Source organism: Episyrphus balteatus, chromosome 3 (genome assembly GCF_945859705.1).
Source record: "Episyrphus balteatus chromosome 3, idEpiBalt1.1, whole genome shotgun sequence".
Classification (NCBI taxonomy): domain Eukaryota; kingdom Metazoa; phylum Arthropoda; class Insecta; order Diptera; family Syrphidae; genus Episyrphus; species Episyrphus balteatus.
Window position 1 is genome coordinate 123,577,854 of NC_079136.1, and position 27,093 is coordinate 123,604,946.

At 29.3% G+C, this 27,093-nt stretch overlaps 2 protein-coding genes across 2 annotated transcripts in view; both read right to left on the minus strand.

The window, feature by feature from the left end:
- Positions 1-1,302, minus strand: part of LOC129915221 (uncharacterized) — a 48,149-nt gene extending 46,847 nt beyond the window's left edge. The window contains exon 1 of the mRNA XM_055994701.1: positions 982-1,302. Within this exon, the coding sequence (XP_055850676.1) occupies positions 982-1,287 (306 nt within the window). The 5' untranslated portion in view covers positions 1,288-1,302. The remainder of the gene's footprint in view (positions 1-981) is intronic.
- A 2,861-nt stretch (positions 1,303-4,163) lies between these two features.
- The window catches only part of LOC129913628 (angiotensin-converting enzyme), a 136,724-nt gene continuing 113,794 nt past the window's right edge, over positions 4,164-27,093 (minus strand). Inside the window, exons 8-9 of the mRNA XM_055992394.1 lie at positions 4,590-4,730; positions 4,164-4,498 (exon numbers count right to left, since the gene is read on the minus strand). Of these exons, the coding sequence (XP_055848369.1) occupies positions 4,186-4,498; positions 4,590-4,730 (454 nt within the window). The 3' untranslated portion in view covers positions 4,164-4,185. The remainder of the gene's footprint in view (positions 4,499-4,589; positions 4,731-27,093) is intronic.

The following is a 27,093-nucleotide window of genomic DNA, read 5'->3' on the forward strand; positions in this document are numbered from 1 at the left end:
ATCAGCATTCATTTGATATCTAAACAGAGCAATCTTGCATGTAAAAGTGGATCACTGTGGTGTATACGTACTATTTTTTGTTTTTACTTGTATCGCTTACCAATTAATCGAACCAATCAATTTTGAATGAATATTTTCTGACTTTGAATATGATATTCATTATCAAGTTCTTCAGAATTGTTTGTTTATGGAGTATTCAAGGCTGTCACATTAAGGATACATCCGAAGAAATCGGAAGTAATTGCATTTCTTACGTATAGTGATGTTGCTCTTTGCAAAATATTTCGTAGAATCATTAAACTTTCTAATCACAAACACGTGCCTTAAAAGCAAATCCAATAAAATTGGAATTTTTATCACTAAATTCAAGAATAACCAGGAAGGAAATCCTTAATTACTGAAACAAAACTAAGATGGTTCCTGAACTGCAATCCTATAATTTATCGATTGGTTTCCCTTGAACTTGAAGGAAATTCATTAACACTGTTTATATGAAATGGAATAAACATTTTAATGACACCACCCAACAGTGGCAACAAATTTATTCCATAAAGAGACTTTATTTCGCTGAAATAATTAAAATGTTTCAAAGTAAAAAAAAAAAACCGATTTAGTTTTTTGAAAGAAACTTAAACAATTCAATTTCTTTCACATTTTTTCTGTCACACATCAACTTTGAAATGTTTTAAATAGTTTAAATCCATCAAGCTACATTGTTTCCAGTGTCATATCCCATCAACAACCAAAACAAAAACATTCAATTATCCCGACGGTAAATGGATAAAAAAAACGCAGCAAATCAATAAAACCGTTACCATTTTTGTTCAACTATCTAATTCACTTTGACCATGTTTGTTAACCTACTTCCGGTTTCCGGTTTAAAAGTAAGTTGTCAACTTTATACAGACTGTCTGTTAACGATCAATCAATATTTCTTCCCATTTTACCACGCAACATCGATCTTCTCTGCAACACTCTTACCTCCAACTTGATGACTTCCCGAAATTCAGTCTTGTAATTTGAACACCTTGGCGGAAAATCCAAACACCAATTCGAGGCACGCACCTTGACTTGTTGCATTGTGGGCGTTTGTCTCTGTTCGATGTAGGTTTCTTCGCGAGTGCAAATATGATTGCTGATCGTTAGGGTGGTATTCACCCCATTCACCGAGGTTAGGGTGGTGACACTCGCGTGATTTACACTATTCGATTCGAGACAGGTGATGGCATTATGATGTATCACCTCGATTATTAGTATCAATGAAACAAAATGTTGTATCTGCAACATTGTTGCGAGAAAGTTTATTTTTTAGTTATTCTTAAGATTTTTTTAAGGAAATTTATTCTCGAGTTTGATCAGTTAGGCGGAACAACGATAACTGAATAGTTCTGGGATTGTTCCCCCAAAAACTCCCCAGTTTACAAATTAGTAGTACACCAGAAGTCAGATTCAGATGTATAAAAATGTTTGTTTGTCTTTGTCGCACTCAATTGGATTTGTATACAATTTTTTTGTTTGTTTGTTTTTATAATAGTTTTTTTTTTTGTTGTTGTTGTTGTTTTATTAGCATTGTTGTTGTCTGTCTGAGATAATATTCTGTTAAATCTCATTTGCAATGACGATGTCCTTAGTGGGAAGACCTTACTCCAAGTTGTCATTTTATGTTGTTTGTTGTTGTTGCAACAACTTGTTGTTCACCTAAAAAAAATAAAAGCGGTCGAGTTAATGTTTGTTTGCATTTGAAAGTATATCTCGCTTTGGAGAGATATAATATTAAATGTAAGCGGTAGCGGTGTGTGCTTATGGGTGCTTACTGCATATTACTTTAATTGAATGAGACGACGACGATGACATGTTGTATATGAGTTCATTCGTAGCTTGACCCTCATTATGATGACGACGATGACGATGTAGGCTAATATATTGAGGCAGTGAAGTGCGGTCTAATGGGGTTTATGGTCTTTTTAGGGGGCTTTTTTTTCTTTTTTTTCGATAAAAGTAAAAACTATATGGTTTGCTTAAGACCTCTATTTTTTTGTTTTTGAAAAATATATCAAAATTGTAAAAATATTTCGGATGGTGAGTTAAAATTGTTTTTGGGTCATTTCGGACCTTACAACAAAAGCGCTAAAAGAAATAAAAAATATAATATATGATTAAGACCTCGTATTTTTTTTCATTTTTCGGCAAGAAACCAATACTTGAAAATATGTCTGGTTATTTTAAACTTCCAGTGGACTAAAACAGTTGTTCGATTATTTTGAATCGCTGACAAAAAATAAACAAATTAAAGTTTGGTTAAGACCTCAATTTTTTTTTTTTATTTTCTTATAAGAAACTGACATTTTTAAGAATATTTTGGGTGGTTTTGAACCCCCGGTAGGCTAAAATTGTCTTTGGATTGTTTTGAATCGCTAACAGTGGTTAAGACCCCCAAAATATATTTTTTGGCAAGAAACCAACATCTTGTAAAAATATTTCGAGTGGTTCTGAATTAAAACTGTTTTTGGGTTGTTTAGAAATAAAAATTATAAGGTTTGGTTTAGACCTCCAATATTTTTTTTTGTTTTCAAGAAATCAATATACTTTTAAGAAATTAACACTGACCCCACGTCTGCTTAAATCGTTTTTGAGTTGTTTTGAACCTTCAAACACTATCGCCTATAGAAATAAAAATTATAAGTTTGGTTGAGACCTCGATATTTTTTTTTATAAGAAACCAATTTCGCGTGGTTTTAAACCTTCTGTGGTCTGAAATAGTTTTTGGGTTGGTTTGAACCTTTCAACAGAAATAAAAAAAATATGAGGTTCGGTTAAGACCTCCAATTTTTTTTTTCAAGAAACCAATATCTATTTAAGATATTTTGGGTGGTTTTGAACCCCCAATCTGCTTAAACTATTTTTGGGTTGTTTTGGAACTTCCAATAGAATCGCCAACAGAAAAAAAAATTATAAGGTTTGGTTAAGAATTTTTCGAATTTTTTCGACAAGAAACCATAAAACATTTAAAAATATTTTGGGTTGTTTTGAACCCTCAGTTGGCTAAAATTGTTTTTGAATTGTTTTGAATCGCTAACAAAAAAAAAATAATGTTTGGTTAAGACCTCCGAATTTTTTGACAAGAATTATGTAAAAATACTTGTAAAAATATTCCAGTTGGCTAAAATTGTTTTTGGGTTGTTTTAAACTTTCTAATAGAATCGCTAACAGAAATATAAAAATTGTAAGGTTTGGTTAAGACCTCGATTTTTTTTTTTTTTGACAAGAAACTAACTTGTAAAAATATTTTAGGTTGTGAGCTAAAATTGTTTTTGGGTTGTTTTGAACTTGCCAACAGAATCGTCTACAAAAATAAAAATTATGAAGTTTGGTTAAGACCTCGTATTTTTTTTACAAAATACCAATAATGGTAAAAATATTTCGGGTAGCTAAAATTGTTTTAAGGTTATTTTGAATCGCTCACAGAAATAAAAAAATATAAGGTTTGGTTAAGACCTCTATTTTTTTTTTTGCGGAAATAAAAATGAGGCTAGCATTTGACAGTTTTATTAAATAAAGTGTTCAATCCTAATTATGATTCCAGAAGTTCTGAGAATACATCAGAATATCACAACAATTTACCTTCGCACTGCACTGCCTTTTTAAAGTTCCTTCAAGTTCATTTAAAACAAAATTCACTTTCACGAATCAAACTCTCGTATATGTGATCTACGTCTCACATTGATTATACTCCCATAGCAAGTCTTAGCAATATTAAACTAAAACGTGACGAATGTATGGATAGGTTCCTTACCCGAAAGCAGAAGGGGGGATATCAAGAAACACTTTCTGAATGAAAAATTAAAAAAAAAAAGAAAAAAAAAAAAAACAACTTGAAGTCTCTTTACGTTTATTTTGAGTTTATGTTGTGTTCTCGCAGCAGCAGCAACAAGACCCAGTTGCATACTTAAGCTCTTTAAATTGAATTAAATCGAATTAAAGCGCTTATGACAGGCTTCTCAACTTTTATTTTTATACACATTGCCCCCTGTTTCTTCTCTCCTGTCAAAGACCCCACACATAATTCATACTGACTCTTGTTGATTCCAATTTTAGAGAGAGATCTAATCAAAACGAGACACCGCATCGATTCCATCACAATGCAACATTTAACTAGATTTGATTAAATTGCGCAAATTTTTTTTTTTATTTATTCATAAAAGTAAGTCTTAGAATAACAATGAATAAAAGAAGTAAGCCAGATAAATTAGTTTTAGGTGGTGAATTGTTGTAGAAACCTCCAAAGACTTGCAAATTAGCCGTTTCAATACTACGTTTGCAATAGTCACCATCATAAGTCCAACCAACGTATTCTTGATTGCGAATATTTTCCAAACGTAACCATTCGGCCAAGGGTTGAAAGTATTCACGCAAAGCTGAACCATCTAATCGGCCTTCACCGAGGACTTCATCTAGAACTTGTTGCCAGGGTTGTGAAGAGCCTTTTTCCATTAAACGTCTAAGAAAAAATAAAATAAAATAAAAAAAATAACAGGAAATATTAATACTCCAAGAGATATTTTAAATTCTCATAAAAACAAAGAACTTACTTTAGAAGATTTCCTGCATCCGGTTGTCTATAGATATCACACTTGTGCAGGGGTTTATTCGGGTCGGAGGGATCATATTGTTTGGATACTTTGCACATGGCTCGATAAATTTGAAATTGCAGAACTGTTGATACGAAATATCTACAAGTAGAAAACAAATGACATTAAATTACTGTTAAAAGACACAAAAAAAAGACCTATTAATTTAATTGATTTTTATCATTGGCATCTACGCAGAATTTCACCGTTTATAGCTAAAGGTTCAAAGTCTTTCAAAATACCCCTATTGTTCAAAAGTTGAAATTTTTTAGCAGAAAATGTGTGAAAGGGTGCAATAAGTCCGATAAAATCAATGATATTAAAGATGCTCTTACGAAATTTATTAAAAATGTTGTTTTTGCCGTGGAAATGAAATAATAATAAATTTTTTTCGTGTGAAAGGGTGTTTTTTTTATGTGTACAGAAAATGTAAGTTCATTGAAAAAACTACGTACCAATAATGGTAACCGTTTGAAATCCAGCAATTATGTTACTATTAAGATTGGAAGCAAGAATCTAAAGTGTCTTTTAGAATAAATCATGGTTAAAAGGGTGTTTTTTTTTTTATATTTGGTAAAAACCTTGCATATGGGAAAGAAAGCGAGAATAAAGAGCTTTCATATAATAATTTTGGATATTTTTCGAAGAGACAGAAAATTGGTTAATTGGTTCCAAGAAGTTGAAAATTTTTCGACTTTTCAAAATTTCAATGCAACAATTTTTACTAAAATATTTTACTTTAAGATGGTGTTTAAAAGAAGCTAAACTATTGTAGAAAAATAAGGTCAAAATAGAAATAATAGGTTTGTGATCGTGAGGTGGTTTGTAATTTGTGTAATGATTTGTAAGAAGAATTGAAAAATGCGAAATTATGTCCCGTAACTCTGTCTGTATGTCTCTATTTCGAGCTGCAGGCCAAACTACTTCAGTTATTTTTTTTAAACCAGGTACATTCCCTAGAGGTGAATTTGAACTTTGATTTAAAGGTCCAAAATTGGAAAACTTTGTTTTCGTAAAATCGGCTCTGAGAATTGTGTTAAAAAAATACGAGTACTATTACACAAAAGGTCCTATAGTTTGAAAATTAATATATTTTTTTTTTTGAACCGCTATCAACGATATCTGTCATAGAACCGATTTGTTGATTTTTAACTTTTTTGTAGCTATTTAACCAAATTCAACGAAAATTTTGTATATAAAAATAGATCGAGTGCCTACAGAATATTCTGGCTCAGATTTACATTCAGCCAAAAATGGATTAGATGCAAACATCAAATTAAATAAATTGCACGACTGGGGTCGCACGTACTTGCTCTTATGCTTAAAGTAACTATAATGTTAAAGCTTTTCATTCAAGAAATTTAAAATTTGATATTTTGAAGAAATTTCATAAGTAGTATAAAAAAATTAAATCTGTTTTTATAATTAATTAAACTCCGTTTTAAATTATCTTAAAAAAAATAAAAAATATTCCATTTTATTTCTTGTATAAAAAGGTATTTTTAGAAAAAAATTTTCGAAAATTGTAGGAGCAGTTTTTTAAAAAAATAATTTTTTATATATAAAATTTTTTTAACATTTTTCAAAAAAAAAGTTGGTATGCCATTTTGAATAAATAATTAATTTACACATAAAAACTAAATTTCAAAATTTTTCATTGATTCGTTTTCAAAAAATTGATTTTTCAAAAAAAAATTTTGAAATATTTTTAAAAAAACCAATAATGCGTTTTTTGAAAATTTTCTAAAATTTTAATATTATCTTTACTTACATACGTTCGTATAAAAATTTTCATTTAAATCGGGTTAATGTTGTACGAGATATTCAGAAACGAAAAAAACCGTTCTATGACAGGTACCGTTAATAACGGTACAAAAAATATTTTTTTTATTTAAAAAGTTGGCTATTATGTGTAGTACTACACACAAAAATTTTAATCAAAATCGTTAGAGCCGTTTTTGAAAAAAATTAACTTTTCTATTTCCGTTATATGGCAGGTACCGTTAGTTTTGGTCATAAAAAAAAATTTCAATTTCCCCTCTAGGGAATCACCAAAAACTGCTAACCACCAAGTTTGAAGAAAATCACTTCACTCGTTTAGGCTGCAGCTCCAGATAGAGACAGACACACAGACAGAGAGACAGACAGACAGACAGACAGACAGACAGACAGACAGACAGACAGACAGACAGACAGACAGACAGACAGACAGACAGACAGACAGACAGACAGACAGACAGACAGACAGACAGACAGACAGACAGACAGACAGACAGACAGACAGACAGACAGACAGACAGACAGACAGACAGACAGACAGACAGACAGACAGACAGACAGACAGACAGACAGACAGACAGACAGACAGACAGACAGACAGACAGACAGACAGACAGACAGACAGACAGACAGACAGACAGACAGACAGACAGACAGACAGACAGACAGACAGACAGACAGACAGACAGACAGACAGACAGACAGACAGACAGACAGACAGACAGACAGACAGACAGACAGACAGAATTGCCGGACCCACTTTTTTGACATTCTCCATCATCGTAATGTCATGTAAAATTGTTATCTCGAGTTCGATTTTTTTTACGAATCCTAAACTTGCCCTATAGTACCTATATCGCAAGTAAAAATGGATTATATCTATGTTTAGGTATTAAAGGCATTCTATCGTTTCTGGGGAGTTGAAAAATTGATTTTTCCGATTTTCGTGTCGAGTATATTACTTAAAGCGTTCTCGGAAATTGTTAAATAAATCAGTTTTGATGTCAACTATTACCAAAATTTGAGTCCTAAATTTTTTATTCCAACATTCAGCCTACCTGACATCAATCTTGAAATTCATTTTAAGAAAAGAACCAAACAACCTTTCTCTCGTAGCAACATGCGGTTTTTAGTGATTAAGGCGGAATTAATTAAGGCAGTTTTTTGAATATTTTTTTTTTTTAATTATAAAACGTTTTATAAAAAAAATTGTCCCTTCCGACTTTCCCTATATTAAAAATGCTTATTTTTGACCTCTCTTTAAACAAAAAAAAATTTTTGTGAATTTTTGGCGTACCAAAATATTTGTTTCATTCAAAAATTTCGTACGAAAACGAGAAAAAGGCTGTAATTTCGAAAATCGATACGTGTGATCGAGAAACAAACAACAATGGGCTAAATTGTATCATGAAATTTGTATTTATTAAACAAAGAAATGACGAGAACATTAGCTATATCAAGAGATCCAACAGAAGGAATGTCATTAAGCTATTTAAATTCACCTTTGTCTTATTCATTCGTAACGTTTAATCTCTTCCAATTCAAAAATCTCATTTCCTTAAGTTAGTTTTCAGTTCCCAGCGTCAGTCATATCTGCCGTTTAAATTCAAAAAAAAAAAAACTTTTGAATAAGCAAAATTACAACAATTTGTCTATATTATATGATATTCTCGAGCCATTCACAAAGCTTTTAAAACCATATAATACCCCACAAACCCACACGTGATATTCACCTATAAATGTCGTGAAGTTCAAATTGCAAAAAATAATAACACCTTGAGGTACCCCACCTTTCATTGTTTTTTCTTTTAAATTGAATTTCCTTTCAGTGATCTCTCTCTCTTAATACCCATTTGATCCACCTAAAAAAGCTACTTATATCGACACACCCCCTGAAATCGATTTAAAAAAATTAAATTAAAATAAAATTACTTTAAATTTAAAAAAAAAAAAAAAAAAAACATAATCAAGAATAAAGATTGAGATGGCGACCTACATATCGTCATGCATAAAAAAAAGATACTCGAAAGTCTCGATACAAAACAAAAGCAAAAAAAACTGCATCCATTCAATTTTTAAGACCACCATCGTCATTTTTCTATATCAATGCAAATAATCCACCAGAGTCCCCCTTCCAACATTAAAGTGTGGACCCTAACTTCGAATGGTAAAATGCTAAAAGGTCATCAATTATCTATACTTCTTCGACGATTTGTGTATAGATTTTTTGTTTTTTTTTTTTTTTTTTTTTTTTTGTTTCCACGCTCGCACTCGGCTTCAAAATGCCAAAGAGATTTGTGTTGTGTCATTGTAAAAAAAAAAAATATTGAAGGGGATTGTTTGTCTTTTGGTTCTTGTATTATAATATGGTTACCGATTTTCCCATCAGAGCTTAAGAAAAAAAAGGTCAACTACTGTAACTTAGCTGATGGAGAGGATCATCATCAACAGAAGCTTGCCAGGGTATTAGGTAACTACAAGACCGTAGTTATAAGAAATTGTGCAAAATTCAAAAGGGGAAAATATATTTTTGTCTAAGCTTTATTTCCAAATCGATCGAGTGTTACATCCAGAAAAGTCTTTCTAAACTCTATTAATAACCGAAATAAGTTTTGGTTCACAGATATGAGTTCACGGTAAACATACCTACGATTAAACCCAAAAAATTTAAAATCAATTTTTTTTCCGGATATTTTTCCCCTTTCATTAAAAAACGGAATTTTCATAAATTTCTTCCAAATCTATCAAGTGATATTTATATCAAAAGAAAGGTCTCTCTAATCTCTTTTTATTACTGAAAACCCAAAGTTTATTGGAGGTCTGGTTGTTGAGTTATTGCTAACTAAATATTGTTTTTAACGTGATAACGTCGAACCTTGGGCAGCATTTATTTCTGTAACTTTTTCGAAAGATAATTAAAATAAAGTTAAATACTAATGAAGGATTTTTAAAAATTCCATCATTTAATAGGGTAAATAGGGGTAAACAAAATTGCAAAAAAGAGGCTATTTTCTAAATGTGACTTTGAAGAAAGTTGCATTTTTTTCATCGATAGATAAATTTATTGTAAATTTTAAAAAATTTCAAAACCAAGTTATAAATGTTTTTTTTTTTTTAAACTAAAACATGAGGTAGACTTTTAACAAAGTAGTGATTATAGGTAGGGGAATTTCGTTTGACAATTTGAGAAATGCCATTCCAAAAATTAAAAAAAAAAAAGATAAGGGGTCTATTACGGATTTTTTTTAAGTCTCTGCGTTTCGAAATATAAATTTTTGAAAAACACCTACTTTTTTAGGGGTATTTTTGGGTGGGTTTTTATAGCAATTTTTAGTAGCGTTCCAAAAATCTCAAACTTTTAAAACATAGTTTATGCTTGTTCGCATGAATGTGGAAATACCAATTTCAATTTCAATTTCTTAAATGATTATTGACCGAATAGCAGGAAAAACAAGTTTTTTGTCCCAATATTTTTTTTTTTTATTTTTATCTTTTTTTTTCTTCAACAGATAAATGAATGAAATCTATACTGTTAATAGATAATTGGCAGGACTGTTTTTGTGCAAAATTTCACAATTTTGAGATAACGGCAGAATAAAGTTCTATTTTTCAACACGTTCTTTCTTTTGATCTAGAGCTCATAAAAACTTTATTTAACTTTATTGAGCATCCTGATAATAATACCTTTCATTTGACATATCACACATAACGGTACATTCACTACAAGCTCCACAATCTTAAATTAAAAAAAAATTGAGAAATATTTCAAAACACCTGTGGAGATTTGTTGCCCATGATGGGAAATTTTGAAATTTCGATATGATTGGTTTCAACAAATTCTTACTTTTTGTGTAGGCATTGTAGAAATATGATTGAAGCGTCATATGAACGGTAGAATATTAAGCTTTCACATGATATAAAATTTATTATAAATTGTCATAGAAAAAATTGATTTAATGGAGTGAGAAGATAAAAATATATGAATTTTTTTGCTTTTTTTGGTGAAAATTGATTGAGTTCAAAAAATTCTAGCTCTTTTTGTAGATGTCGTATGGACATGATCGATATAAATATTTTGAGCTGAAATAATAATGGTATAAAATTAATTAAAGGTTGACATAGAAAAAAAATGCATTTAAAGATAAAATCATATGATTTTTATACTTTTTTTATAGGCTTTATTCTTTAGGAAAATCTGTAAGCTTTTCAATGGTGTAACTTTTTACTAAAGCTTTTCATATACAAAAATTGATATAATGATAAAAAAAAAATCATGTGTGCAATTCACACGTGGTAGAAGTGAAACCTTAAAAAATCATTTTTCTTGCAAAAATAAAAAAATAGAAAAAATCTACCTATTTTTATTCTATCACCTTCAAATCCATGTTTTTTATATGACAACCTATATAAATCTTATATCATCTGAAAGCTTATTGTCTTAGCTCAAAATATATATATCGATCAGGTCTATGAGACATCTACAAAAAGAGCTAGAATTTTTTGAACTCGATCAATTTCCATCAAAAAAAGCAAAAAAACACGTATTTTTATCTTCTCACGCTATTAAATCCATTTTTTCCCAAACAACCTATACAAATTTTTACACCATCTGAAAGCTTATTGTCTTAGCTCAAAATATATATATCGATCAGGTGTATGAGACATCTAAAAAAAGAGCTAGAATTTTTTTAACTCGATGAAATTTCATCTAAAAAGCAAAAAAAAAACATTTATTTTTATGTTCTCATGCTTTAAATCAATTTTTTTGTTTGACAACGTATACAAAATTTTATACCATGTGAAAGCTTATTGTTTCACCTTGTATAATGATGTATAAATCTTATGTCAAAGATGTCTACAAGAGAAGTTAGAATTTTTTAAAGTCAACCATGTCGAATTTCCAGACTGAGATTACGGTACTTCCTACACTGATAGCTGGTCATCGCCAACAGATCTCCACAGGTGTTTTGAGGTATTTTAAAATTTTTTTCAATTTAAAATTGTGTAACTTGTAGAGCACGTAACATTATGTGTGATATATCAAATAAAAGGTTATGTTAGCAGCATGCGTATTAAAGTTAAATCAAATTTGTATGTGCACTAGATCAAAAGATATAACGTGTGTTCGAAAAGAACATCTTTTTACCATTATCTCCGAATTTTGAATATGAAATTAATTGAAATTTTGTACAATAATATATTATTTAATTACCTATCTACAGTACAAATTTCATTCATCTATCTATTAAAACAAAAAAGTTATAATAAGTTGAAGTCGTGTCGCGTTTTCGTTTCATTTTGTTTCAAATCACTACGATACTAAAGAAGTTTTCACTTCAAAAAAAGGTATTTTTTTTAAGCTTTTTCTTGTAATTTATGATAGGATTCAAAAAGTTATTCCGTTTTTCTACAAAGCATACAGATACACATAAATATGTAATCCTTAATTAAGTACTTTATCCTTAGCTTAAAGATTATATATTATAAGATATGTATATAATTTTATAAATTTTTTTACAAGAAAGTTGACAAATAAATAATTTATGACGTTCTCATGTAAAATAATCGTCCGCAAACCGGCTTTACAGACAAACACTTTTTGAAGTAAAAACTTCTTTAGTATCGTAGTGATTTGAAACAAGATAAAACGAAAACGCGACACGAACATTTAACTTGTTATAACTTTTTTGTTTTAATAGATAGATGAATGAAATTTGTACTGTAGATAGGTATTTAAATAAACTATAAATGTACAAAATTTCAATTAATTTCATACTTAAAATTCTGAGAAAATTCTGGTGTTCTTTTTTTACACACGTTATATCTTTTGATCTAGTGCACATACAAATTTGATTTAACTTTAATATGCATGCTGATAACATAACCTTTCATTTCATATATCAAAATTAACTGTTCGAGCTCTACAAATAACACAATCTTAAATTGAAAAACTTGAAAAATACCTCAAAACACCTGTGGAGACCTGTTGACGATGACCAGTACCGTAATTTCTTTTTTTTTTGCAAGAAAATTTTTTTTTTTAAGGTTTCACTTCTACCACGTGTGAATTGCACACATGACTTTTTTTTTGTCTTACATTAGGAAGCAGATTTTTTCTGATTTTTTTTCGAAACAGGTTTTGGTTTACAAAAAATATAAGTTCACAGTGAACAAGCCTATGCATTTAGCTAAAAAAAATTGCAAATTTATTTTTTTTTTTCAGATTTGCGAAAAAATCCAAGGGGTACCCCTTGCCTAAAAAATTGGAATTTTCAAAAATGTTTTCCAAATTCATCAAAAGAAAGGTCTCTCTAATCTCTATTCATAACTGAAAACCAAAAATTTCTTCGAAATCTGGTTGCTGAGTTATTTGCATCCAAACATTTAAATTATACCCCCTTTTTCAAACCCCTCCTTGACTACGGCCTTTATGATAACCTCATCTGTTGTAACTATAGTAGAAACATGCAGTAAGCAATGTTATTTGAAAGCCTAATTGGTGGATGGCTTTTAAGGAAGTGCATCTATATATCAGTATCGTATATCCAACAACACAAAATAAACTACATACAAAAAAAAAGAAGAACTTAAGAAACTAGCTGAACTTTTCTAATTTACATAAATGTCACGGGTAGATTTATACTATATAATTGGAGTTTTTTTTTTTAATTTTATTTTATTGTTTCCTTTTTGTATTTTATTTTCTACTTTTGTCTCCCTCTCTTGCATACTATTCAAAGATTTTAATTATAGAACTGGACTGGACGTCCTTGGAACAGGTGCATAAACCGCGAGCATGTTAATCCGTTCGGTCGATGTGTTATTTTTTTTTTTTTTTTTTTTTTCTTTTAGAACACAAAGACAATTAGACAAAAAAAAAGTATCTAAGTTACCTATACAACTTGGTATAGTTTCCACAACTTGATCTAGATTTTCCAAACGGGAATTAAATTTTCATTCAATTTGGTTTCAGGCGTTGTCGGTTGTTTGTTTTTGTTTTTTGTTATTTTTTGTGTTGCGGTTAGAGCTTGGGGTGACCGATATAATTAAGCAAAAAAATGGTGTGAGAAACTTGATTGCAATGCTTAGAGCAGTTTTTCTTTTTATTTTCTGCAACTGGTGAATCAGACAAAATGAACGAAATATAATGTAGTTTGGTTCAATGTTTAAAGCTGATGTGTTGTTAGAGAGTTTGTACCACCTACTAACTTTTTCATTGAGAGACCTGAAAGGGCCAGTAATCTAAAGTTTGAATTTATGCAGGAAAACAGAGTAATTCATTTTCTGACGATATCTTTCAAAAAAACAGTATTTTTTTTTTATTTTTCCGACTTTTGACGTGATAACGTCTTATAAATCGATGAACCATGGCAGCCACCAAAAAAAAAAGTGACGCTATTTTCTAACGTTACACTCTCGCACTTTCGCAGTGCGGCAAAAAATTTCAATTTAAAATTAAAAATAAACTATTAGAGATACAAAAATCTTCTATAGCTTATTTGAAAGATAATAACCTAAAGCTTAATGAAAATGAAGGATTTTTAAAAATTCCGTCATTTAATAGGGTAAACAGAGGTAAAACGGAAAGATGAAATTTGGGCTAAAATCTAAACGCGAAGTAGTAGAGAATTGATTTTTTTTTTGTTATAGATAGATGAGATTAATTTAAGAATAACTGCATTTAATGAAAATATCTAAAAAAATTTGAAACTAAGCTATAACGTTTTGTTTGAACGTTGTACACGTGTTGGGGCTATGACAAAATGATGATTTTGGGTAAAGGAAATTTTTTTTGACAATTCTAAAGATGCCAAGTGAAAGATGAAGGAAAAAAAATTAGGCTTCTGATATGGATTTTCTTGCAACACTCTGCGTTTCGAAATATGAATTTTTGAAAAACACCTTGTTTTTTTAGGGGTATTTTTGTGTAATTTTTGATTTTTAGCTTTTTTTTGGAGCGTTCAAAAAATCTCAAACTTTTTGTAGATGTTTCATAGACCTGATCGATATTATATATTTTGAGCTAAGACAATAAGCTTTCAGATGGTATAAAATTTTTTATAGGTTGTTACGGAAAAAAAATGGAATTATGACGTGAGAAGATAAAAATTCATTTTTTTTTTTTGCTTTTTTTGATGAAAATGATTGTTTTCAATAAATTATTTTTAAACTTTTTGCGCATTGTAAAAATTTAAAAATGGTTTTATTCTTAAGAAGAAATTCTTGGCTTTTAAATTGCATAATTTTTTTTTGTAAGCTTTTAAAATAAAAAATTAATATAATGAGAAAATAAAAAAGGTATTTTTTTCTTGTAAATTATGATTTTTTGAAAAAAGTTAACGCTTCAATTGACTTCTTTTAAACAAAAACACACAACCTGTTTTCTGACGACGCTATCACGTAAAATCATCGTCCGTAAACCGGCTTTACAGAGAAACCTCTTTTTTTTTTTTAATTTCCGATTGTTTAAAGTTGTGGCCATTACTGTATGGTGGCATGCACTGTGTCTATATTTTTATAAATAGGATTTCTTTCTGCACTCAATTAAATTTTATGGCATTAAAAATTTCGGAGAGTCGCTATGTCGCCTTGTCGCCATGTCGCTATGTTGCCTTATTGTCATGTCATCTTGTCGTCATATCATCCGATTAAACTTCTTATTAATCATCATCTCATGGACAAAGAGTAAAATTAATATTAAAGTCACATTCCAATAAAAAAATAAAATGCACGACTGGGTCGCACGAACTTGCTCTTAGAGTTGAAGTTGCTTAAATTTTTAAGACTTTTTATATAGAAACTTGGGAAATGTAGGTACATAAAAACAAAAAAACAAAAATTAAATAAAATTCATTTTTCAAAAAAATAAAACAATATCTGAAATTAAATCGCCCCACAAAACAAGTATGCAGTTTTATTTGATATATTAAGGTGCATTTTTAGAAAAAAATTTTTCAAAATCGTTAGAGCCGTTTTTTAAAAAACTAATTTTTTATAAATAATTTTTTGAAAAAAAAGTTTAAAAATAAAACTGGTATGCCATTTTGTAGAAATAACTAATCAACATCTAAAAACAAAATTTCAAAAAAATTCAATGTCCCGTTTTCGAAAATTTGATTTTTCAAAAAAAAAATTTTCAAAATTTTTTTAAAAATCCAAAAATTATTTTTTTCAAAATTTTATTTTTGGCTTATATTTAAATTATATAAATGCTTTTGTATAAAAAATTTCGTTGAAATACAATAAGTAGTTTTGTAGAAAATCCGATTTGAAAAAAGCGGTCCTATGGCAGGTACCGTTACTAACGATTTTCAAAAAAAAATTTTTTCTTCAAAAGATAGACATTGTTTAAAAACTAATATTTGAATTTTTTTAACAAAATCGTTGGAGCCGTTTTCGCGAAATTAAACTTTTCCGAAATTTTTGTATGACAGGCACCGTTATTTTTGGACCAAAAAAATTAATTCCAAAAATCCCTCTGGAGAGCCTCCAAAAAATGCTACATACCAAGTTTAAAGTCAATCGGTCCATCCGTTCAGGCTGTAGCTCCTTATACAGACAGACGGACAGACGGACTTCCGGGACCCACTTTTTTGGCATTGTCTATCATCGTAATGTCATGGAAAAATGTTATCTCAACTTTTTTTTTTTGTACGAATGCATAACTTGATATATAGTACCTATATCGCAAGTAATAAAAATGTCTAGATTCCGAACCTAAATAACTTAAGGTCAGAGGAAAAATGGTAAAAAAAAAAAAACTATTCAAACTAATACAAATTTCAACAAATAATCACCTAAATCATCCAATTATAAAAACTAAAAGAAAAAAAAACTAACACGCACAACATGCATCAGCCTCATTTCCAACCACCTGAAAGCTGGCTTCACTAAAAAGCAAAACACTTCACTCATTTAACAAGATAAAATAAATCAGATTAATAAAGCAACCATCAACAAACCACAACCAATATTGGAACGCGTCTAATTCATCATCATTTATGTGTCTTTTCAATTCAATGATTGACTGATATCCAAAACCATACAAATACATGAAACTCCATTACTCCATCAATAGATCCAAAACCTCTCTATCGTCAATCTACCACAAAAACAACAACAACAACAAAAAAAAACAAAAGTGAAAAGTAAAAAATTCTTATTTGGTTAACTAAGCTAAAAAAAAAAAATAAAATGATGTAACTTCTCAAAGACAATATGAAAAAATAATATCGGTCGCCCATCTTATGCAATAGAATTCTTGTCTTTGCCAAAGCAAATTCCATTTCCAACGACCGGAATTTTCGTGACCAAAACAAACATAAAGTTCCGATAAGTCGCCACATCGGAACTAAAATCCAATAACCAACATCATTCAAAGTGAGAGTGATGAGATTGTATGTGTGTGCGCAGTGAAATTATAACCTTCTTTTTGATACCCAGTCAATAAGTGTCATACATTACATCAAAAGTCTATAATTGTATATAGCCAAAACTTACCTTGCCCTCTAAAATAGGCAGCAAGTTGTAAAAAAACCTAGTTATCCGCTGTGAATTATTAACTAACCTCACGTCTTTTCTAAAGAGGGTGAAAGACTCACTCTGGCACGTCCACAAACATACTTCCCGAGTAGTATATTTTTTTTTTTTTGATTGGCAAATTGCCATACTTTTTTAAGCCACTTTACCTACCTGATATACCTACCTACTGTCGGAACTGGACAGCAACATTGTCACCAAATCATGGTTATGGTCAAGTTTCAAGAGTTAGATACTTTGTAATTGATCTTGGTCTCGTCTTGATTTTACTTTTTGACAATACATTGTAATATACCTGATTTATATCATCAACCCAGCTTGATAATGAAACTTCGTCTAAAGTTGGTCTAAGTTTTTTTTTTTTTGCTAACATGAAAAATTTCTTCACCATATTTGGGTTACCTTGATTAAAAACACTTATAGGAAGTAAATTCATCGTGAGAATAAAATGATATCAAGTCAGGATCTGTTGTTGTGACATTTTGACAGATTTCGTTAAAAAAAAAGCTGACAAATTTTTGGATAAACTAAAAGTAGCTTCCGATAGGATGAAAGTTCCCGGAGCTACTGTCAATTTAAAATTGATTGTTTTCAAAGTCAAATTGTCAGGAAGTAACGAAAAATAACAGAAAGTTTGATTCCCTTTAGGAAATATTTCAAGACATCTAAGGAATAAGTCAACAATACAGTTTTTCATTTCAAAGTTTTTATTGCTTCGAAGTTTTCGGTAAATGCTCAAAGTTTTTATCAAGGCTTGTTATCACGCCTTTTCCTAAACACAGGTTTGACCTTTAAGTTGACCCCATTCTAATTTTTTGTACATGACAAAATTAGCGACAAGTGAAAAAGTTCCTGATAACAAAATTGTACTCCAAGTTACAAATTGTCAAAAAAACCCTTAACCTCATTTTAACTTATACAATTACCTTCATTTTTTCTATCCATTCGCTATAACCTTTCACTCAATTAATCTGTATTTAAAAATCAGGTCAATAAACCCTTGAATTTTTGTGAGCCTAAAAGCATTCAAATCTAACTGAAAATACAAACGCAACACGGATATCATTAGTTTTTTCATTGTTTTAAAGTTTTATTTTTTTTTTTTCTTTGTTTTTCTTATAAACTAAATTATAACAAAGCTCTATAAAGGTGGTTTACTTTTTTAGCTCTCTAAAATCCATACTACTAGCCTAATTCGAATGCACCCAATAATACTTCACCTACTTACGAAAGAGCCGAGACCACGACCCACTCTGGTTTGTTTTAAGTCCGCCATTTACTTTATACTCCCTCTGACGACGACGCGACGACGGAGCTCCTAAGATATGCATTCGCTTGATACTCTACTCCATTTATGTAGATATACTCGTACAAAAAGACAAACAAATCATGATTATCCACTATAGCAGTCACGACTTTCATGTATATCTTTTTTTAAAGTTTCATTATGCAAAAGGATACCATAATACTCAGGCAAAGTCAATCTAATTTACTCCCGCAAAAGCTTTTCCGTCAACAAACCAAAAGTCTTTGAGAGTTTTAGATGAATCATGGAATTGGCGTGTCGTCGATAGATGGTAGTTAACGTTGAGTAAAATACATGACCTACGGTTGTGCGGTGTCCAGGTCTAGTTCCGCTTTTTTTTTATTTGTTTGTTCTTTGTAAAGAATTAGAACAAGAGAATATTTTAGATAAGATCCATAAGTTTTATATAAAATTTTCTCACAGACATAATTTATTTTTTGTCTGAAAATTATTATTCACTAATAGAACTTTATTAGACAGGGTGTTAACGTACACTTAGAATTTTATAAAAAAAAAATATGTAATTACACTGAAAAATTTCTGGCTAAGATAAGAATTGAATAGGTTCCAAAATTCATTTTAGACCTTTTTTCTACGCAAATAACTCGGCAACCAGGCCTCCGAGAAACTTTTGGTTTTCAGCTAAAAATAGAGCTTATTAAGACCTTTCTTTTGATATCTCACTAGACGAATTTGGAGGAAATTTTTTCAAAATACCTCTTGAATTTTTTTTCGAAAATCTGAAAAAGATAGATTTACAATTTTTTTTTAGCTAAATGCAAAGACTTGTTCACTATGAACCAAAACTTGTTTCGAGACTTAAATCCGAAAAAAAAGTTTGTTTACTGTGAACTCATATCTGTAAACTTGTTTCGAGACTTAAATCCAAAAAAAATCTGCTTCAGAATGTAAGAAAAAACCATATTTGGTTCGCAAAAACTCAGCAATCAGAAATCCAAGAAACTTCTGGTTTTCAGTTATGAAAAGAAATTAGAGAGACCTTTCATTTGAATCGTTTATTTCAGAAACAGCATAAGTCCAGTTTTTCCAAAAATTTTTTTTGTAAATTTCTCATTTATGTATAGTTATTCATCTTCTGAAAAAAATTAAGTATGTCAGACCCCCCAAAATACGAAAACTGAAAGAAAAGGGTTCAAAATATATGGAAAATTTTCACCCGGTGACAACATTTTTGACTGTTAAATACATGACTTTTTACCAGTTTTAAATTATTTTGGCAGCAATCTTGACACGCACCTCTTTTGTTATATATCTATAAAAAGGTAAAGAATTACTCTATCTACTGCTATTTAATTTATTAAAATCGAAAGTAGGGTTCAAAAACTATAGCTTAATAAAAACAAAAGTTTTACCACAAAAATTTCGTTTATTTCAGAAACGACATAAGTCCACCGACTTTAAAGGCTTAAAAACCCGCAAAGACCTAAAAAAAAGTATATATTTTAAAGGTTTCTAAATGCATCTTAGGCTAGATTATAACTCGGCATAGGTACTCTAAATTTGAAGTGTGGTGTGAATTTTAAGTAAAAAACAGTTTTTTGTTGCTCCTGAAAAGTTTATGCTCATGGACTTATGTCGTTTCTGAAATAAACGAATCATTTTATGTATCACCCGATGGTTTTGAAAGACATTTTCAAAAATTAATTTTTTTTTTAGACAAGAATTTCGGATTTTTTTTTTAATCTGAAAAAATAGGTAGATTTGCAATTTTTTTTATGTAGCTAAATGCAAAGGTCCACTGTGAACTCATATCTTTGAGCCAAAACTTGTTTCGAGGCTTAAATCCGAAAAAATCTGCTTCCGAATTTAAGAAAAAAAAAAACAATATTTGGTTTGCAAAAAATTTGTTTATATCCAAATAACTCAGCAACCAAACCTCCAAGAAACTTTTGCTTTTCAGCTTTAAATAGATTTTAAAGAGACCTTTTGTATGATGTCTCACTTGATTAAGAAAAAAAATAATTTCAACAAGTTACTGAACTAAAACGTTTAATTATTTCGCAATTCTCCTATATTTTAACGTTTCTAATATAACACCCTATTCAATTGCACTCAAAAGTCTTCTATTTCTAATGCAAATAAGTAAATACCCTGTTGATGCTAGATACTGACTTATGCAAGAGACCGCAACTTCAATTTTTTGATGTTAAAATGTATGTTTGGGGCATTTTCGCATTTGGAATCTTGATTGTTGAACCAATTAATTCAATTTAAATGCCTTTAGATTGAAGCCAAGAAAATGGACACACAGCTTCTCTTTTGACAAAATAATTATTATGCCACACAGCTGTGTGCCTGTAGTGCGTTCATTTGTTGCATGGAACGAATTTAAACCAAAAATTAAAAAAAAAACAAAAAAAACTTAGTCTCGTCTGAAAAAAAAGACTCTCTTAACTTAAGACTATGGAATTGTGCAGGCAGATCAATCAAAACAACACCACCGCACTCTTTTACTAACAAGAGGTATAAAATTAAAGCAAAAAAAATAAGTTGGTCGATGGAAGATTGGCAAGTGAACTACATTCGTGATGTGTTGCTTTATTTAATAAATAAATCATAAAGCCAACCAATTGTAAGTAATTAAACAATTTTTTTTTTTTTTTTTTTGTTATTCTTTCGTTATTTTATTCTGTCATTTATTTTGTAAAAAATAAAAAAACATGGGAATATTTCATGGAGTTATATATTTTTATGGCGGATACTTTACCACGACCTCTTGCGTAATGAGATCAGGGACAAAAGATTGTACCTGTCTATAATAAGTTCGGCCAAACTATTTGCACGATCATGTGTAATATGATTTTTTTTGTTTTTTATCTTCCGTCAATATAATAATATTATGTAGGTAAAATACCCTATCTAAAGGTTATAAGATTGAGAGATAACCTCCAGAGATCATGGTTCACTGGCTAACACCTTGCCATGGTGACTCTCAATCTCCATTTCAAGTCTCAATATAATATTTCTTTTATTTTATCGGTCAACTTTACCGTCACGTCGCACAGTGGGGAACCTTGTATGGGAGAGTGGAAAAAACTCCGTAAAATCTAAACTACTGGACCGTTTTTAATGAAATTTTCAGGAATAATACAAAATAAGAAGATAAACACTAGTAATTTCCGCCCACTGCCCCGCCTACTAAAGTGAAAAATGGCTATTTAAGTTGAAAAAAGTCGAAAACTAGTACTTTTGTATGAAATATAACGAAGACAACGTAACTTGCAGTAACCAAAATATGCTTTTCTGAAGGTTTTCGATGTTTTGAACTCGAATCCGAAGTCATAAAAAATTAATCAGCTCCTTTTTTTGAAATATTACCGTTAGAAAATGCAAAAAAAGTTTTTTCTTGAATATTTCTTACCTTGTTCTTTTATATAAGTAAAATTGTCTGAACATATTTAGTAACGGTTTATATAATAACTGATTTCCTTCTTTCAAGACCTGTTTAAATCTTTTCGATATCTCTTTTACTGCCTGAGATATCTTGAGTTGTTTGGCATGGTATATCTACCATATAAATTATACCGTCATTATCTCCTTTATGATATATGAAGCCGAACCCACTTACTACATTTTAAGATATCTCGGGAAATAAAAAAGATAACGAAAAGATTTAAACAGGTCTTGAAAGAAGGAAAATAGTTCTAATAAAAATCGTTATTCACCGTTGTATGGGGAACTTTAAAAAAACTCAATTAAACCTTAACCACTGAACCGATTTTAATAAAATTTTCAGCCAAGATTATTAAAAGCAAGGAAACCAAAATAAGATTTTCTTGCAAGCTTAATTATTGTTTAAGACTTAGGAAGAAATTTAAGAAACAATTTGTAGGTTTTAATTTTACTCATATCTTTATTTTAGTTTTTTTGTGCTTGAATCTAATATTCGTAAACCCCAGAAAATTTTAAATAAATTGCACAAAACGTTGAAAACCGTCCATTTTTTATGTATTTTTCGTTTTTTTTTTTTTTTATATGTAGATATTTTCAAACTAACGTCAGATTTGAATTCATCGGATCAAAATACATATTAAAACATATGATTTTTTAAAAAATCTGCTTTTTTAGAAAATACGTTTTTCACATTTGCTTAGCTTCAAATTGCTCTAAAAAGTTTATTAGTTTATTAGGACGAACTAGGATGGATTTTTGGTGCCAAATGTTGCTGAGACTCAACACTATCATATGAGATGAGTCCGCCTACAGAGGCAAAAAGAGGAAGTTGTTAAAACAATTTTTGAACTCAAAATTCCGGAAAATCATAAGTATTCTTAAATTGAAAAATCGAAAAATTTCGTTGTCCGCTAAACTTGTAACTGATATCGTTAAACTGTTTATTTTTAATATATTTACAAAAAAAAAAAAAAGTCAAAATTTAACTGATTTTATACCATTTGAAAAATACTCGTATTTACATCAGTTTTCATAATTTTTTTTTTAAAGAAATGCTTTCACATCCTGATTCTACAACATAATTACTGTAAGAAAAACTTCCAACATATAAAAAGATCCAGTTTTCACACGAATGAGTTTTTTCCACTTTTTTCCCACTGTGCGTCGCGTTGCCACTTCACTGTTTCCATCGTAAGTAGTTTTTTGTACCGCAATTACAACTCCCAAACCTGTGAATTTCCCATTTTCATTAGGTTATTTAACATCTCGTTAGAGTTTGGAGTCTCTTTTCAGGCCATCTTACCATCTTTTTTTTTTTTTTGCTTCTTTTTTATACTTTGTTGAGTGCGGGTTGATATAATCAACATCATCCAACAGTTTGTAACACAGTTAGTAGGCTAAGAAGGCGATGATTGTAAAATTTTAAACAGGAAAAAAGTATCAGTCAGTAGTTTGTTATTGCCGACTTTGTATAGGATTGGTTGGGTGTTTTTTTGTTTTAATTGCCAGCAAAGGAGTTCCGGGTGTTAATTTGGCATCAAGCCAGTTACATTGTGACCCAATAACTTAGATATTTTTTTCTTCTACAAATTAAAAAAATTAGTGTGTGTCGTAACATACAAAAAAAAAAAAAAATAGTCACATAAAATATTAAATTGACGATTATTTTTAAATTCCTACAAGATGCTTGAAATTTATTAGGAGAAATGCCATTGGAACTGGTATGTAAGAGTTTAAGACTTGATCGGTTTTGATTAAGTTTGTAACTTCGAAGCCAATTCAAAAGTATAGAGCTTTCTTTGATTTGTAAAATTTGTTATATATGATGACAAGCTGTTTGGAGTAACGCCAGAAATATTATAGCCAAGTTTATTTATTTGTTAACCCTCTGTAGGCACACCTCTTTTTTGTGACGTGATAGGCACACGGGTGCGAATTTTGTTTGTACTTTTTTACTGTCGCTAGAACTTTTTTCAATCTCAATATTTTATGAAGAATCATACATGAAATTGATGTAGAATTTTCCGAAGAATTCGAATATTGCATTCATAATTCCAAAAAAGTATATTTTCACCATTATAAAGAGACTTTTTTGCGACCACTTTTTTGAAAAATCCTTTTTTTTTTTGTATTTTTGTCAAATATCATACATTTTTAATTTAATTATAAAACTGTTCATTAACTGATCTCCAAACAACACCGAAAAAAAATTTTGATAATAATAGCTGTCAAATTAACATTTTTGAGTGACAAAAGTTGTCCAACAATTAAAATATCAGTTTTGATATTTTATCAAATCATTTTGACATTTTGTAATTTTAGATGGATAGTGAAAATTTCACTTTGACAATTAAAATATCAATGTTGACTAGATTTTTTTTTTATTATTTTTATATTATTTTAAGTATTTTCTTTCTTTTTTCAAAAAATTACTGAAAGTGAATATTCTTTACAAAATAGTTGTGATATTATTATTTCTATTATAGGTGATATAATTTTATTGTTTTGTTATTTTCTCCCAAACTATGTGAAGTAAAATCTTATTGCCGATCAAATTTTCTCAGTAAATCATACATTTTACTTCGAAAAAAAAAAACACAAAGCGCCTTTAAATTAGTACACATTAAGAATATTTTGTTTAATATTTTTCAATATAATTTGGAATGAGAAAATGAAAAAATGATAATAAAATATCAAAAAAAAAAAATTCCAAAATGTGACATTTAAATATCATCCTGATAATAAAAATATTGTTTTAACATTTTAAATATCATAAAACACATTTTATTAAGCATTTTTGGCTGATATTTAAAAAATGTTAAAATGATATTGGTTTTTTTTTTGTCGGTGAAAAGTTTCATTGATATAAAGTTGAAAGTTGACCAAAATTTAAAAGGTTTGTTTTTCTCAAAAACGACTCTTATGTGTAGTTTTCCATAATAAAGTTCTACTTTTGAAAGTAATATGTAGATTCTTTTTTCTTGATTTCTGACTTTCTCGTAAAAAACTTAACCGATTTGAACAAAAACATTATAGTACCTTTAATGCTAAAACTAGGAACTAATTTTCGAAAAATAACTCAATTTTTTCTTCAAAAATAAAATTTTTGACTCACAATTTTTAATGACATATCGTCGGTCTCATAAGAAAACCTCGTAACTCCACTTTTTTTCAAAAATGACTTTTGAATACCATTCTTTAGAAAATATGTCAGCTGAGCAACCCAGAAAATTTGGGGTCATTCCGAAAACTCTAAATAGACTTAAATTCAAATTTTGCACAGCACGTTTCTTCCCAATTACTCTGTTGTTTATTTACTCTTTCGTCTCTCCTGTAAAATTTTGATTTTGGGAGTTACGAGGTTTTCTCATGAGACCGACGATATCAACTTTGTTTGTTTAAAATTTTCGGAAATTTTTTATAATTTACAATTTTTACTAGTAGGTAGGTTCACCTTTGTCTATCCCAATAAAATCTCTAAAAATCTTCATCTAATAACACTGGTCTGCAAGGAAATCCTCCTTTAAATAAAACTACACTTTTCTAAAGGATTTTTGTATGCTGATTCTGAATCAGAATTGATCTATCACGTCACGTTTTTTTAGATATTCCCGTTAGAAAATCTCAAAAACCCATTTTTTTGCTGTTTTCGAAGAAATATTTTGGCATCATGTAATATTTTTCAATTAAAATTCTTACGGTTTATAAAAGAACTTATTTTTTTCTTTGAAATTCAGTTTCAATCTTCTCAATATCTCTTTTCTTCTCCGAGATATCTTAATTTAAGTAAGTTTAGTAGGTTTGGCATATCTTTTCATAAAAAAAACTGATCTCTTAAAATTAATAGGTATATCTTTCTCCCTAGAACAAAAATATACTTTTCTAATGGACTTTTGTGTGCTGATTTTGAATCCAAACTCAAAAAATTTCGGTCAGCTCTGGTTTGTGAGATATAGTAGTTTTTATTGAGATTTTCTAAGAAAAAACTTGATTTTGTGATACTTTAATGCAAATATCTTAAAATCCTCACGTGATAGAATTTTTTTGACTTCGGACTCTAACTCAGCACATCAAAAACTATAAGAAAAGTATACTTTTGTTTCTAGGAGAAACAAATCTGAAGCTTTACAAGGCAGTTTATCGAATGGTTTATTACAAATAAGATATTTCTAAATGGATATAAATAGTATTCATATAAAATTACAAAACACGTAAAAATTTTATTTAATGTATTTTATTATGGTTTTCTTTACATATTTGACTTTTTAAATATAATGGGCGTTGATATTTTACATTTTCCTTAATTAAGGTGTTTTTGTTCATGTTGGGTTTACTAAAGGATTTCGATATTTCTGCTTTTTTTTATAAATCAGTATTTTAAAATATAAGTAAACATTAACGTAAAAGGACATATTTAGTGTCAATCTATAGGCTATATTACGAGGCTATAAGTCCTCCAAATTTGAGATCAATGCTACAAATAGTTTTAATTTTGCACGAGTTCAAATAAATCTAAAAGGTTGATTTTTTAGAAACTACCCACATTTTTCAAAAATCATTTTTACAAAAATGGTACCTGATAGAATTTTTCTGAAACCAGATTTAGATTCAGGAAAGTCTAATCTTTCATAATATCAAAAAAAATTATTTGAAGGAGAAAAAAAAAATTTAATTTTGCAGACCAGTGTAATTAAATTCTTAAATTATGTATTTTCTGGCATAGTATTTTTGTGTATTTATGTTTAATACTATAGACTTCTCATGTACTTTCCTTACTTACGTCGAAAAAAAAAAAATAACTTTTAAGTTTGGCAAATCTATAATTTGAGAAAACATTGATAGGCAACTCAGATGCAAGTTATTTCTGAAGACACTATTTTAAGGAAAATATTTTAAAATGCATTAAAAACAATATTTTTGCAAATAAAAAATTTTCTGCATGAATTTTCTGTGTGAGTTTATACATACTTTTTTTAATTTTCGTCGATTTGACTATTTGACCATGCATCAGGTATGTCAAATATAATATTGTACCTATTGGTTAAATAGTCTGCTACAGCAAGTAAAAAAAAATACAACTCAAAATTATGTTTCATTTTTGACATTGTAATTTTCGCACTACGACAATTATTAATTTTCTTATTTTTTTTTTTTTTTCAATTTAAATGCAATCAAAAAATTGTTTTAAGCATTGTATTCATATATTCCAAAAGAATTATTAGGAATTATTAGCTTTCGGCAATTGCGTTATTATGATATCGAATTTCATACAACTTTTTTGAACATTTTTAACAATATTAAACACATTAAAAAGGTACTAATTTTTTTCAAAAAAAAAATTGGGTTGGGGTCAAAATTCTGCCGGGGTCAAAATTCTTTTGTCAAAATTCTGCTTTCAAAATTCTGCTTTCAAAATTCTGCTTTTCA